At 37.5% G+C, this 15,532-nt stretch overlaps 1 protein-coding gene across 4 annotated transcripts in view; it reads right to left on the reverse strand.

The window, feature by feature from the left end:
* Positions 1 to 15,532, reverse strand: part of DLG5 (discs large MAGUK scaffold protein 5) — a 97,165-nt gene that overhangs the window by 57,098 nt on the left and 24,535 nt on the right. For all 4 annotated transcript variants that reach the window (XM_077183268.1, XM_077183270.1, XM_077183269.1 and 1 more), the window contains exon 2: positions 4,371 to 4,439. In XM_077183268.1, the coding sequence (XP_077039383.1) occupies positions 4,371 to 4,439 (69 nt within the window). The remainder of the gene's footprint in view (positions 1 to 4,370; positions 4,440 to 15,532) is intronic.

The following is a 15,532-nucleotide window of genomic DNA, read 5'->3' on the forward strand; positions in this document are numbered from 1 at the left end:
GTAAGAAGAAGCACTCTTGATGAAAAAGACGAGATAGCATTTGCAAAGAACTGAACAGCTAGAAAAGTAATAGTCTGTTAAAAGGGAAATGTGCTAATATGCAATGTGGAATGAAGAGGCTACAAGATTGACAGCTGTAATCAAAACAATGCAAAGAGGTCCGGCAGTGGAAAGAAGAAATTTATACATGTGAAAAGACAGAAGGTCTTTTCCATTCCAAAATTCATCTAATTAGGAACTCAGTATACTTTAAAAGAATGCAAGAGTATGCAAGGCCTCTCTGGGAAGATCCTCCATAATAGTTTTTATTATTAAAATAGTTTTTAACAGTCACAGCCTGTCACCTGCATGCAAGCTGCTGTGTTCCATTAAAAAACATTTCCTAAAACCAAAGCAGAACAAAACTCAAACAGCTGTGCATTGAGGACAGGAGGAAAAAAATATTTTTAAAGCACTAAAGAAAAACTCTGAAGCTTCATTATGGTACTAGGATAGGTGAAAAATGGCTTGATTCTAGAAACCATAATCCTGTCATGGCATCAAATGTCAAATTATTAAGTGCACTATACAAACTGACACTTTTTAAAATCTTTTTTTTTTTAAAGGTGTCTTGATTTTTTGTTCTGTTCCTCTCTGTTATCATGACTGGTCAAGTGGAGACTTGCCAGGGACTGTCACACAGAGCTGTGTTACTGGTTTCTATCCAGTTCCTAAGTGACACTGTTGTTCCGTGCTTGGCACGACAGGCACTGAATCTCCATAAATAATTGTTCTGATGTCAGAGACACAGGACTATAGTTCTGTTCAGAGAGTTTGCTGGTCACAGGGAGTGGGCAGATGAAGGATGCTTTTATTTACACACAAAAATCTTTGTCATTGACCAAGAACAAAGGGAAAGGATATACAGAGGAAGACCATGACAAATTTAATGCTGATTTGTTCCTTCGAGGGGACAAAGCTGGGGCTGACAGCCAGTGCTGGTATTACACCATTACAGCAGTTTATATGGTACCTCTTATGGAAATAAACTGTGAATATTTGCTCACCAGACCACCAAAACCACCTGTTTTACACGCACAGCATGAATTTTATTAAAACATCAGGAAGAAATGGAGGAAAGCAAAAGCAGAAAAAAAAATATTGCCATCTAAATTAATTTTGAACAATGAAGAAAATACACAAGAAAAACCCGCTGTCACTCAGCATTTTTATTTACATACAGATACAAATGAATAAAAAGGCAGAGTTTCTTCTTCAAGACCGCTAACCTGCCATTACACAGGGGGAAAGTGGCTTCCACTCAACTGCTTATGCTATCACATGCACATGAGGATGGAAGTTCATTCTTGCTTCCCTCATGCTCTGCAAGCCCCACAGAGGCAGGGAAAGAGAAAAAAAGCTTGGATGACAACACAGTACTCAGAATAGACTAGCCCTAAAGCTTATCTCTGAGTCACATTATGCAAATTGCATCACTCTTTGCTCTGCTTTTATATTGACATTAGTGAAGATTGAGAGAACTCAAAAATATCCATTTGTTCCCCAAACAGAAACTGCTGGATAACTGCTCATTCATCTGTGCTGCTGCTCTCCATGCTGATTGCACTCTTGGCTTTCAATGAGAGAATCAGAACTGCAAATACACCCAAGACTTGGGTACACCATGGGTTTATAAAGTGATCAAAAGATATAGTCTTATCTCTCTCCTCCTTTCAAAATACTAACACTAGGCTTTATTTATTGGACTGAGACTGAGCCCAAGTTCTCAGAACTATCATCCTCTAACAACAACCTTAGTTCTATTTAAGATTAGTTCATAGATCAGAGTCTTTTTCTGGAAAATAAGCCCATTGTTACATACCATAGCTTCATAAATTAACTCAAATCCAGGATAGCTGTAAAATGTATAGCAGCACCTCCATTTCACAACTTCCTGACTTACGTGGAAGTATTTCAGAAAAAGATCATGCAATTAAAAATGCTGGCAGCAGAACCATCTCTAACAATAGCTAGGGTAATTAAGGCTTGGGAAGAAAAGAAGAAGCACATGGACATATGAGTCTCTAGTTACATTTATGAAATATGGAGTCTAAAGACTACACATGAAAGATGGTATTATCTCTCCTAATTAGATACTGCTAGGCGTAATTATCTGAAGATTTATCTGGGTATACTTAGTGGCCCCAAAACCTTTTGCATTTCCCCTAAAAAGTCAAATGTGCCCATCTGTTTCTGAGCTACTCAACAAACAGAATCAAGGTATTAATTTTAAACCAGCGTTTTGAACACAGCTATAACAAAATAGATCCCTTATCTTTCCCATGAGGAAGGTCTGTGTGAGCAGGGAACTAATAATACTCCTTTATATACATGTGTGTGCACATATAACTACCAATGTCAAACTGAACAGATTCAAAACCTTGCACTATCTCCAAACCATGACATATTTACCTCTTTTCACTGATGCATTCATTTCATAGGTTAAACTTACTATTTCTACTGCAGAGAACTACCCTTGTGAAAATTATTGGGTCAGAGTGGGGGGCAAGATGTATACAAAATTCCTCAAATGCTACAGCACCTCAGTATTTGTTAGGATTCCATTCAAACTAGTCATATGAAGCCTTAGGGGAGCTGGCATGCAGGCAGATTTAGTTATGATGGTTTGTCATTCAATAAATCTGTCAGTATTAAAATAATCTTTGAAGTGACTTGCAAAGATGCCTATTAGTGTATGTCAGTTATTAAGCAATTTTTCTATTGATATTGGATCAGAAAAAATACTGTCTCTTGTAGAACAAGACATGAGGGTGAGAAAACAGTTGGAGCAAAAATCAGACTCATTAATAACAAGTCTATAATCACACCATAAAATAAACAGTTTCAAACAAAGAATTCTCCTGGCTGTTAATCTCTTAAATATTAAATACCTGGCATTCATTAATAATTTGAATAAAACAAAATTATGGACAATAGTAGATCACAATTTTTGTTAAATAGCAGGGCACTTAATTTTCAAGTCATAAAACAACTTCGATCACTGCAGACTCCAAAGACAAACTAATTCTGAGGACAGTCTCTTCTGTCAAATGCATAGATCCAAATTCAGTATGAACTTCAGGATCCTAAAATATGAACAACACACAGGTTGTGGGAAGTAACATTAAAAAATTAAACAAAATTAAGATTTACATGTGCCACTCCTTTTTAAAATGAAGAACATGGAACTAGACAGTACCACCTGCATTTCTCCTGTCTCAGCCATCATGTCACACAATTATCCCACAAACTTACTGGATTTTGTTTTAGACTACCTTCTTTGGAAGGTGCCTTTCTGATGGCCCTAAAAATTTAGGAACTTTTTTCCTTCTATTTCCAGTCCCAAATTTACTTGCAGCAAATGAAATCTACCCTTCCTTCAGGCAGTGGCACACAAGTGTGGTCTTGATTAAAATCAGACTAACATGTCACAGCTTCCAGTATTTTCAGTAAATAGTTCATTCAGGCCTAAAATCTTGTTCCTGCTTGCTGGAGTTAAAAGTTCAACTCAATGACTGCAACAGATGTCTACTCACATCCTTAAAAAGACAACTGACTTGCCTGGTGCTGTCAGGGAAGTCTACAGATGCCTGACACAACATTGGAACTTGAAATATGCAAGAGCCTGCATTCCCTATCCAGGGCAAATGACTTCTACACAGATTTCACAACAGAAGGTATTTGTAAAAGTAAAGATGAGGAAAACTGACAGTTAATAGAGCTGCTCCAAGAGCATCTTGTGGACAAAACACCTCTAATAATGTTTCTCATACCTCCAATTTTTTTCCTAAGTATTTTGTCTTTCCCAATGATCTTAAAAACAGAGAAAATGAAGCCATTCATTGAACACAGGGAAAAAATGCTAAAGCTTGCAGCCACTGTCAAAGGTTTAGAAGGCTATGGCCTTGGCTAACATTATTTATAACTTCTATGATGCTTTTGACTCTGACCACAATTTTCATATCTACATAAATACATACACACACACATGCTTAAATATATTCTCATACTTCCAGATTTGTGTAAACACAATGTTGCCATTTTTACATCATTTTACTAAGTAACACAAAGCATAGTTACATCATTTAATATATCCAAATGTAACAGATTTTACATGCAAGAACTGCAGCCAGCCATGAAAAGGCTGAGCTTGCACTGCACAAAAGTACACTTGTTCCCAGTGAAGATGGATGGTTACATCTTATAGTTCAACTTCTTTGATTTTATGACCAGGATATCTCTCCACCCTTCCCCGAGGCAACCTTAAAAAGTTGTTCTCCCAGTTTCCAAAAGACACACTCATCAGGTTCTTATATTAATGCTTTACTCACCAATGCTGCTCAGAGAACTGCTGCTTTCAGAGTCAGAAGGCATTATGGACAGCACACTGTAAGTAGACCCTAGAATCAGGAAAATAAAAATAGTATTAACTTTTTCTCCCCCTTCTCCTGTCTACAAAAAAAGCTATGATTCATTTCCTTGATAGTGCAGATGCCAAATAAATTAACTAAAATTACTAAAATTATTCAAATTACTAAATCAGAGAGAAGACACATCACTGAAACAAAAATCTATCAGGCAAAGTATAACTTGTAAATGAACACTTCACTGTGCACTTTTTGTGGTAGAACACCATTTTGGATAACATGGTAAAAATGAGTTCAGCAAAATATTAAGTACATCAGTTATTTCAGACAGACTGAAAACACAGAGTTTCAAGTCTATTATAGAAGATTAGGAGTGATACTTGTGACAACAGTGGCAATCTATTTTGGTTTCTCATGTCTTGACATGTACCAACTCCTAATTCATTGTGTAACTACTTTGTATTCTTCTTCTCAAACTTCATTCAGACTTAAAAATTTCATTTAATTTGTAAATAAAATTTGCTTGCATCCATTTGCAACTTCCAGTATCTGGTCTTAAAAGCAAGGACCCACAAAGCAGCAAGTTTACTCATGTATTAATAGATCAACAGACACAGAAACCCTTCGTTTTAGCTATTTTAGAAGTACGCCAGATTTTATTTACCAGAAGAACTAGAAGGACAGGTCCTACTTCAAAACATGAACTAAACAGCTCCACCATCCCTCACAGACAGGATAAACACACCATGGTAGAAAGACAGGCAATGATTATGTACAAAAGCCATTAAATCTAGGCTATTTTCAGCACTTGCCAGGATGCAAGAGCTGTGCTCACAACAGCCAAGCCCTAAGGCCATTTCAATAATTTCAGGAGCTCGCTTTTCTAGAGTCCCTCCTTATATTCCAATATTTCTCTGTTCTAGTTTCTTTGAAAAGAAGAAATAAAAACTGAGAAGCAGCAGGAATAACTGCATGGAATAGACTGAAGGAAGGGTAGGCTAGAAAATGAAAAAGAAATTAGTTTTTGTTCATCTCCTCTGCTTCTTTCTGGAGAAAAGCATGACATCTGTAACTACATGTAACTAACTATGGTGTTAGATGAATGGAAGGCAAGATTTGATAAAATAATTTTACTAACACAAGTAATAATAGAAAAATCGATTAAAAAAAGACAAAAGAAAATAAACAAGAAGAATTGCATCTTGAAGTAGACTGTTTAATCTGACAAATCTCTATGAAAAATAATTTAAAATATATTGGTTATAAACACTGACATACTGTCTGGCTTCAGAAAAAACCTGCTGCACATTTTTGCTTCTATTTCAGACATTTTCACATAATAGCAATTTAAGCTGTATTCCTATTTAATTAAAGCTTATTAAAAGCTAAATAATTTCCACATTAGTTATACTTAACCTCCTTGCATATTCTAAACTCATATGCCTTGCAGTATTTCTTGCAGTCTGGACCTAGACTGACTAGAATCACAAGTTGAAAAAAACAAATCAATATATTAAAAAGAGTAGGACATCTTTATGACAGACCACATGTGCTGAGATTGTATCAAAACTGCATGGGACTCAATCACAACAAAATCTTGTACCAGGAAGTGATATTTAATTATGCTCAGCAATTTAAGGCAAAATTACCCAGTTGTCTAAAAGATTACACAGGAGTTCCACATCTAGAGAAACTTGTAGCAATTGTTAGCTGCTTTTGCTTTTAAGACTGAAGAAAAAAAAAAACTCAACATCTTAACCAATCTTTGTTTTATTTATCTTCAAGAAACTGATCCTCTCTGTCTTCTTGTCCTGCATTACAAGCCAGAGACAGGACTTAAGATGAGTTAAGTTCTGCTCTCTGGAGTGGACAGAAAGGTTTTGTGAAGCTGACTTCATCAATGGAGGAATATGACTCTCCAAAGCCATGTTCTTAAAACATTAGCTCATATTTGTAGACACAAGATCCGGTATGCATGGCATGCTATCAAGAAAACCTACAATTGTGAAGAGGGGAGGAATCATCTGACCCGTTCATAATTCCTCACTTACAATAACAACAACAACAATCTAGTCACATAGTCTGGTTTTGTTTTGATTTTAAATTACACAGGGTACAAGTTCATTATCTGTAACAAGTGCCACCTTTGTCATCAGAAGCATTAGTATTAGTAAGCATCAGAAACAACCACCAGGTCCCTACACAGCTATCACAATATTAAAATTCATCTTGAGGTACTGTACTGACATACATCCTCGTATAAATCCAAGCTAAAGTGGCATTGTGCTTGGCATATTTTGCTTGATCAAACTAGCAAAATATCATTGGTATCTGCAAATGCTTCAAGAAATATTTCCCCACTCATTAGGATGCCTCCTCACATAAATGAAAACACTCAAAAACATCCCAATGACAATTTAGGTACAGGTTAAAAACAAAAAAAAAGGAAAAGGCACAGGTCAGTTTCTACAACCAAAGGCACTAGAACACTGTTTATTTGTAAGCTGCATAACCACGGTATTCCAATGAACTTGTTGAAAACTCACCTTCCCCCAAAAGAATTTTCCACTTTATTTCCTGTTCTTAATGTTTTCTGACAGTCCATCTTGTCAAATTGCACCAAAAGAAAAGATGATCTGAACATTAAACCCAATAAGAAGTCATAAATACTTTCTTAGATAAAGGTTGAAAGTTCTTCACACCTAGTTCACATGCTTTCAACACACTTTTCCAAATAGTTCACTTTAATATTTATCTGCTAGTATTCGCTTTGCATACTGAAATCCCCGAGTGCTAAAACTTGCTATGTTTGATTTCAATTCATTGATTTATAATAATTGCTGACATGTTCCTAGAGTTTAAAATTACACCTTGCAATGACAGGATTCTGAGAAACACAGTAGAATCTATATCTACTTAAAAATAGAAATAAGAAAAAACTCTAAACCCAACAACTACATCAAAAAGAAAACCCCGAAAAGCACAAGCAAACCAAAACCCAAGCATACCTTCTACAGATTCACATTGACATAGCGAGGGAAAATACATGACCATCCTGTCCTGACATGGCAGACTTGCTTTCTCTTTTACTTATCCAGACAAGCTTTGGATCAGTTCCTGGCTGTATTAAACAGCTTTGGCAGAGCACAGGGATTTAGAAACTGCTACACTATATACTTGAGAACCTTAGGAATCTCATTTCCTTCTATTTTCAACAACTAGAGCAAGTCAAATTTCTTTAAGTTATTACTGTCTTTATTAATCAGATTACAGGAAGGCCACTTAAGAACTCACAAATTCAGGAAAGGAACTTGTTGCTTAATTGTGGAAGCCACCTCCAGGGACAACAAAGAACTGTGCTCCAGTTTGCCTTCATCTTTCACACAACAGCCACACAGAAAGAGTGATATGTATTTTACTTGAGACAAGAAAGACAATGATGGTGGAAACAGGAAAAAAACCAGAAAGAAAAAAATTTAGAGAAGAGCTACACATCCTGAGAAGACTGCAATTGTCTAAGCCAGCAATATCCTCATCAGCAGTATCAAATCAAGACTGGTGGAATTAAACCAGTCATACAAAATGAAAACAGAACATTTCTCTCTTCTGTCTTTCTAACTTCTGAATTGTGAAACACCATGTATCACTGGACATCACCTGTTCTTAAACGAGAAACTACAAAAAGCCAAGCCAGCTATCTCCAAATAACGTCTCCAAAACAAGCTTGAACTTGGCACCTTCTTTAAGAAAGTAGTACAAAGGATCAAGTATGATATCTTCTGGGATATTACTGAATGACTTGTGAGAAAAAATACAGTGTTCAGATTGGCAGTACTACACAGAAACTTCTCATCCTCCTCCACACAAATACACAGGCTTACTCATAGCTCTAAAGCACAGCGTCCCAGGGGACTGCAGTGGCCAAAGAAGAAGGGACAGGGATTCACCTTTGCAAAATTCATTGCACATAGACTTTCAATCCTCTAATTATTCCCTCCCCCCCTTATCTTACAACTCGACTCAAAGAAGGCTATTTCGTCTTCCAAGCTTCATTTTATGAACTAAACTGTGTCACAACAGTTCCTCTCTCAGATAAACACCCTCAGCACAGGGGCAAAGGTACAAGTATACTGAACCTGCTCCAGTGTGTGAAGAACATGGGGGTTTATTCAAGGAGCATGAGGTGTTTTATACCACATGATGGGGAGTGCTCAGATCTTGGCTGCACAGCTCTGGGTAGGTCATCCCTCTTTAGGGATGGCATTTAGATCTGCAGTATGGCTGACTCCTAAATTCGGCATAATTTCTAACTAGGAACACTTATTGTAGGACTGAGATTGGAAGGAGCCTTTGCCTATACAAATTTCTTTTGCTACTTCCCTGTGTTTAATCTTAAACAACACCTCATGCTCCTCAGCTACAAATTTCCATGGTTAATTGCACTCTGCTCCTCCTCCCCCCTCCCTTTGCAGTGCAGTGATTGCCAGCTGATTCAACTTATTGTCAGCAAATGATTTTTCTGACGGAAATCCAATGCACTGGATGAGAGGGCAGCACAACAAACATTGCTTTATCCACATCTCCATGCACCAAACCAAACTGACATTGGCAGGACTCCTACGCGCTGGGGGAGCAGTTGTTTGATTACAACTGGAAATGACCCAGAATTCAATGTTCCCTTTGCCTTTACAAAAACAAAACTGCCCAAGGAGCTCAAGAGCACATGGATCTGCCTTGCTCTGTGTCTGAAGCTATTCTTTCCATGGCAGCCTGCACAACAGCCAGGTTTGTCACAAACCACAGGACATGGTCACTGCTTGCAAGCCGTGTGAAATTCAAACACTAAATTCTGATCTTATACAAAACCTTCAATGGAGTATTTGCTTCCACCTGTGTCACACTTATTTCAGATGTTTCACAGTGATTTACCCTGAAGGATATGAACAAATCCAAGAACAAAGGTACAAACTTAGGAGTAAAGGTCAAATAAAAGTAGATGCCATCTCACCAAAAGTTTGCTACTTCTTCCCTGTCTGCTTTCAAGCACAGCTTTGTTATTTATTCTGTATATCTATTTTTAGGACACCATGAAAACTAAATGAACGTGAAATGGCTTTCTAAATAATTAGGTAGCCAAAACCCCACATTTTTTTATTTCCCCAAATAGCTCAGTCTGAAACTGTCTTACAGAAATGGTGAGGGTCAAAAAGTTTATTTTCCTTTTCAATAGAAAAAACTTTTTATAACAAGGTATTAATGAGATATTTAGATATTAACATTAAAAGAGCTGTTTGGGAAAATACAGATGCTTTACTGATGAAGTCAATCTGGAATTCTAAGTGATTACGAATACATTCTTGTTAAGGACAGAACACTTCACACATGACAAAGGACTGAGGCACCTTTCTCTGAAACATTTAGTAAAAATGAACCTAAAGTCAGATTTAAGTGATAATAATGATTTAATATGACTATGTTAAGGCCTGGATTCAAAAAGTTGCCAGAAGCCAGAGACATCCATAAACATGCCCTGAATTCAGTTCCTAGCTGTCAGTCAGTACAGCATCAGATCTTCAGCTATTAAAAACAATGCTAGACAAGTATCTGTAAAATTCCTATTTTCTTCGCAACATCTGAACAAGAGAAATATTTGCTTTCATAGGTTAATGCACAAAAGGCAGAGAAAAGAGTAACTGATTATGAATTCTTCAACCTCAGTATTTAGTACAGATGGGAAAAATTTGAAATTAAAATCAAGTTTTTGTAAAAATGCAGTGCAGGTAGGTGAAGCAAATTATCTTATATTTCAGCTCATGTGGATTGCACATGAGCTGATTATTATCAATGCAGCAGTGCTGTCTTCTGTTCTGAAACATGATGTGGCATTACAACTATCTTATCAAACTACAAATTTTTTATTAATAATTTTAATTTTTGTTTTTAACACAGATGCTTTAACAATTCCTATTAGTATATTCCATGGAATCCATTCCACTTCACTGGTAAAAAGGCAAAGGTATCCATTTTTTCTTCCTTCTAGCTATCAGGAACATTTCAGTTGTTTGCTGGATCATGTATGATAAGCCTTGCTGGATTATGCATGATAGTATTATAAGATTGTATTGTACTTAATGAGTTGTAAAAGGTAGATGGTATCAGGAGATACTATCTATTTTCTCTGAATATCCTGATTTTTATAACCCCAGCACACTGACATGGGTCAAACTTTTTTTTCTAACAAGAACCAGAGCAAAGTAGATGGAATGCTCTTCTCAGAAAGCAGCCCACTACTACTGAAGAACCAAACCAGCAACTGACTGAAGTACACAATACTTCCTCATACGAGCCTGATGTTTCTAGTCTGGAATCCTCATTTTGCTACAAGTTACAAACCAGTTCACATCTACTGCTCTTAGGACTGCAAGAGATGTATCAACACAACCAGTCAAATTTGAACTATGTGGGAGTCACTACTAAACGTGCCTCCTTTGAAATTAAGAGTCATGTTGGGAGATTTGACTTTTCCAACCCATGCATCTCTCAAAAGAGTGGTTCATGTTACTTGTGTGAAATCTGGCATAATGCTCAAGAAGCTTCCTTGCAACCTTGAAAGGAGATAGATACTCCCCAGCTAAGCCCTAAAAAAATGAACTCTCTCTATATAGCTCTTCACAGCATGCTTCAATACTCAACCCTTACTCAGAAAAATACAAGGGGAAAAAAATGTCCCCAGATGGTTCCATTAAGCTATGTTACAGAAGGGTTTTAAACTCAACTTGGTTGTGTTGTTACAATGCAAAAAACTATACACACTTTCATACAGAAGAGCACTTAGATCCAAGCTTCTTCTGTTTCTGTTTATAGCAGTTTTTACTTAAAATGCTAAGAGAACAGATATATCTAAGCTAAACAATTTAACTTAAATCTTCTTGTCACCTTGGCAAGTTAATTTTATTCCTTGACACTCACCTTCATTTAAGATAGCAAAAGTAAAGAAGAACAAAAACCACAACTTTTTCACCTCCTAGTGCTATAGGATCAGGAAATCCTACTGCCAGCAGTAATTCCATATTAAATACATATATACTTATTCTGTAGGTACAGAGTAGAAGACTCTGCTCAGTAAAAGAGATGTCAGTAAAAGATTGTCACCTACAGACTTCAGGCCCAAGTCCTTTTCAGGACATCTGCACTTACAGGAAGGTCATCAGAACTGTGTGAAGCTACTTGCACACACCAAGTACCACAGACAAAGGAAATGTCAATCCATGGCCAAGTGACCAAGACCCTTCTCAAAACCCAGACAGATTGGAACAATCATTCTGTGTGCATCTAGACAGGATCTTTCCAGAAACCTATCAGTTTTCACAAAGCTAATAGCTTCACCAGACAACTCTTGCAAGTTCCAAGCACTGCTATGACCTCAGAAGGGGCAGAGAAACTAACAACATCAATTAAGAATATATTTGATCCACAGACTGTATTTTTTCTAAAGACAAACACACAGATATAAAAAAGAAACCACACCTACGCTCTCATTCAAACAACACAACCAAGTATGTCCTTAATTGCTCTGCTGTACTGAGTGATTATTACAGGAGTCCATTACCTATGAACTATTTACAAAAATAGCTTGTTGCAGAAATCCCCAGGCATGAACTTCATGCCTCTTCTGGTTACAGCTGCACCACCCACAAGAACTGCCCATCCCTCACCAGAGGCAACCTTCGGCTGCGATGGGGCAGTAACCACCCGATAACCTCGGCCACTGGTCGTGTGTGCGCACATCTCTCCCTCACACGCACAGGGAATACACAGAAAAACAGTGCTCAAGCTACCTAAAGGCAAAAGTAACACATGTAACTAAATAGAACAAAAAGTCATCTTCCTCCAAGTAACAGAGTGCTCATGCATACAAATGCTCACTCTACCTAGGAGCTGAGAGCAGAGACTGCTGGAAAAATAGGAACTCATCTGGAAGCAATTATAGCTCCAACTCCTGCTTTTTGCCTCTTCTCTGGAGGACACGAGTGTGCTACTTTTCCTTCTCCCTCAGTCATGGCAGGACAAGGAGGAGACAAAGTTCTCAGTCTCTGCTCTGGGGCTTGATAGAGTGGGGAGGCAGCCACAAGGTGCTTTTCAACATCAAAGGAGTTTCCTTGCTTAGACATAGATGTTCCTAGTGGCTTCTTAATGACAAGACCCTGTTTGGAGACTAAATCCATTTGAGTGTCTAGAAAGGATGTTTCCTACATAGCAAGGGTATCAACATACTAAATTGGCCTTTAAGCTTTTTTGTAGTTATTAGTTTGGGAGAAATGTAACTGATGCAAGTGTAGCAAGTCACCTAGTGCCTAATGACTTAGGACCTTTTAAACCTACAGGTCTGGGTTACCAAGCAATCAGTTACTGTGTGTGTACACAGCAACAGGCAGGAACTTGAGAGTGAGAGGCAGGCAGATCTTACTAAGGGGAGGATTTCTAGAACCCAAATTTTCACTGTAAGAGCAACTTTAAGGGCACAGGGGGGAAAGGGGTGGCAATGCCTGCAATACAGGCAGCCAAATGCTATTGGTTCTATCAATTCTGGAAAGAGTTCTAAAGCTTAACAGTGTACCGATAAAAGGCTGAAATCACACTCTGACAGGAAGCAGTAGCATTACTTGAGAGCACACACTAAGCTATATGGAGTGCAGCCGACTTCCTTGGGGTCTGTGGAAGAGACACAGGCTAAAAATACAGCAAATGCACTTGATGTCCAGCATGCTACTCCAAATGCAAGTATAATGCCCTAGTCCACTAAGACAGAAGTGACAGAAGAGAAGAAGAAAGAAAGAAAACAAGACTACAACACAGAAGAAGTAGAACATGGTATATTGGACAGCAGAAGTCAGAGCTGTTGAGGGGAGAAAGAGTGGCCTCTCACCCAAGAGAGGTGACTAAGACAATAAACAAGTCAAGGCTTGTCATGACTGGGAAGTCACCTGCCTCAAAGAAAGGTCTGGTTTCTCCTTAACCATCTCACATCTTCATTTTGGAGCAGAGGAGCAAATAAAGAGGCTGCCTCCCCATCAGCAACACTTGTCAGGCATGAAGATGGAGTGGGGACAGTTTTAGCATTCAGGTTCACCTACTGATGGCAGCACAAACATGCCCTCAAACATGCCAGGTGGTTGGGCATAGCAAACTGCAACACTTTGCAACATCTTCATTTAACCAAATAAACACCCACATGTCATTGATTTGACATCAGCAACAGAAGAGGCAGTAAATATTGTGTCTCCAAAGGTAGCCTTGAGCAGGCTTTGCTGTGCAGGCTTCATGGCTGGCTTCGATACTTCTTCTCTTCTACTGGCTTTCATTAGATCTTTTTCCTTGAACAGGTTCTGCAGATATTGGGGATTTTCCTAAAGGAGATGGCATCAATAAAACTAGCTGCCATCAGGATCAAGTGTTCCATTGTGCTTCCCATTTCAACAACAGTTATGAGAATAGTGATGTTAAGGGTGTGCAGAGGACAGAAAAAACCATGAGAATGGTAGTGGGTTCAAGGAAAAAAAGGTAAACATTCATTGCATCCAGTGTTTTCCTCACATACAGCTTCGAGCATGAAACACTGACATACAGTTAAACACTAACTAAACTATAATCAAAACCAAGTCCTATAAACTAAGAAAAGGATTCCCTCAAAAAAAAACCCTCCTAAAGCCCGAAGTGGGATGAATTACAGTGCTACCACACCCACAACCACCAAATATTTGAAAGACATGACAACGAAGACCAAATTCAACTACTCTGTAACATGAGAAACTGCTTAGGAAAAGACAAAGAAGACAGGTTCAGAAGCATCACCATTTATCACAGTATTAAATCTTCCACCATGAACTACAGCCATCTTTGTTACAGCAACTCTTCTCTACAAGACATTTTCACCATTTTTTCTTTATTCTCTCATAGTACTGCTGCTGTTAGAGAGATATTCTTATTCTACATTGCCATTAGATAAATATTCATATTATTAGAATATTCAAGACATTAAAATTACAAATAAGTGGATTACATTCAATCACAATTTTTCCAAATCCACCTTATGTTGCTGCATGATTTTACTGTTAAGAATACAAAGTAGTTTAAAAAAAAGAAAAAGGAAGTCTAATTGTGTAAACAGAAGTATGTAAAAGCAAACAGATGACTGGAGCTTAGCTCAACAGTTTCATCTTTCCTAAGAGAGCTATAAACCACAAATTCCTCATGGGAATCTTCAGCCCTACATCTTCTCTCTGCTTGGATAATATCTTCCAAAAATTGACATTTTGAGTACATTAGAAGATATGTCAAAAACAACTGTGAATATTAGTTTGGATCCATTAGAAAGCAGTTCCCATTTCAAAATCCACACTGCAACAAATCTCAAAAGGGTTTTAATTTGTACAAAAGCATATAACTATCTCATTCTTTCACAAATAACATCACAGGAAAACTTCAAAGAAAATTTAAATTCTTCAACTGAAAAGAGAATTGATAGCATGTAGCTCTTTAAATCATTGCTTTCCCTTCCTTGCTACCCTTTACTCTGACGGGAAAATAAATCCTGCAACTTTTCACTTAAGGGCTAAATTTGCTTTTTAATTAAAGATGCTTGTGCTGATTCTGTTTTATTTAAAATGCAGAGATCCTTCAAAAATACTTAATAAATTATTACCTAAAAAAAAAAAAAAAGTACAGAATTAAGATAATTGAAATAAGTGAGGGGAAAGAAATCCAAGCCACTGAAGAGATCCTGAAAGTAAAATAAACCAACCAAACAAAAAAGCCAAACACCCAACAACTTGTTCCCAGCCAGAGGAAACATTTACGACTTCACAGACTTTCACAGAGGCTCAGACTTTTTTGATCAAGAGCAAAGTCAGATTACCTACATGCTGCTACTATCTTCAGTATGAGGACAATGGGATGAACCAGAAAGATTTAATCCCATAAACACTCTTATTTTTTGGCATGTTCTCTGTGTGTATCCAGTTACGCATCCTCACAGCCTCACAGGTGAGAGGTTGAGGTTGGTCATATTTATCTTTCAGCTTCATAAAGCATGTTCTTCTCCATTCTCTAGACAGATTATCAAAAGG

Source organism: Agelaius phoeniceus, chromosome 9, assembly GCF_051311805.1.
Source record: "Agelaius phoeniceus isolate bAgePho1 chromosome 9, bAgePho1.hap1, whole genome shotgun sequence".
In the NCBI taxonomy this organism is placed as follows: domain Eukaryota; kingdom Metazoa; phylum Chordata; class Aves; order Passeriformes; family Icteridae; genus Agelaius; species Agelaius phoeniceus.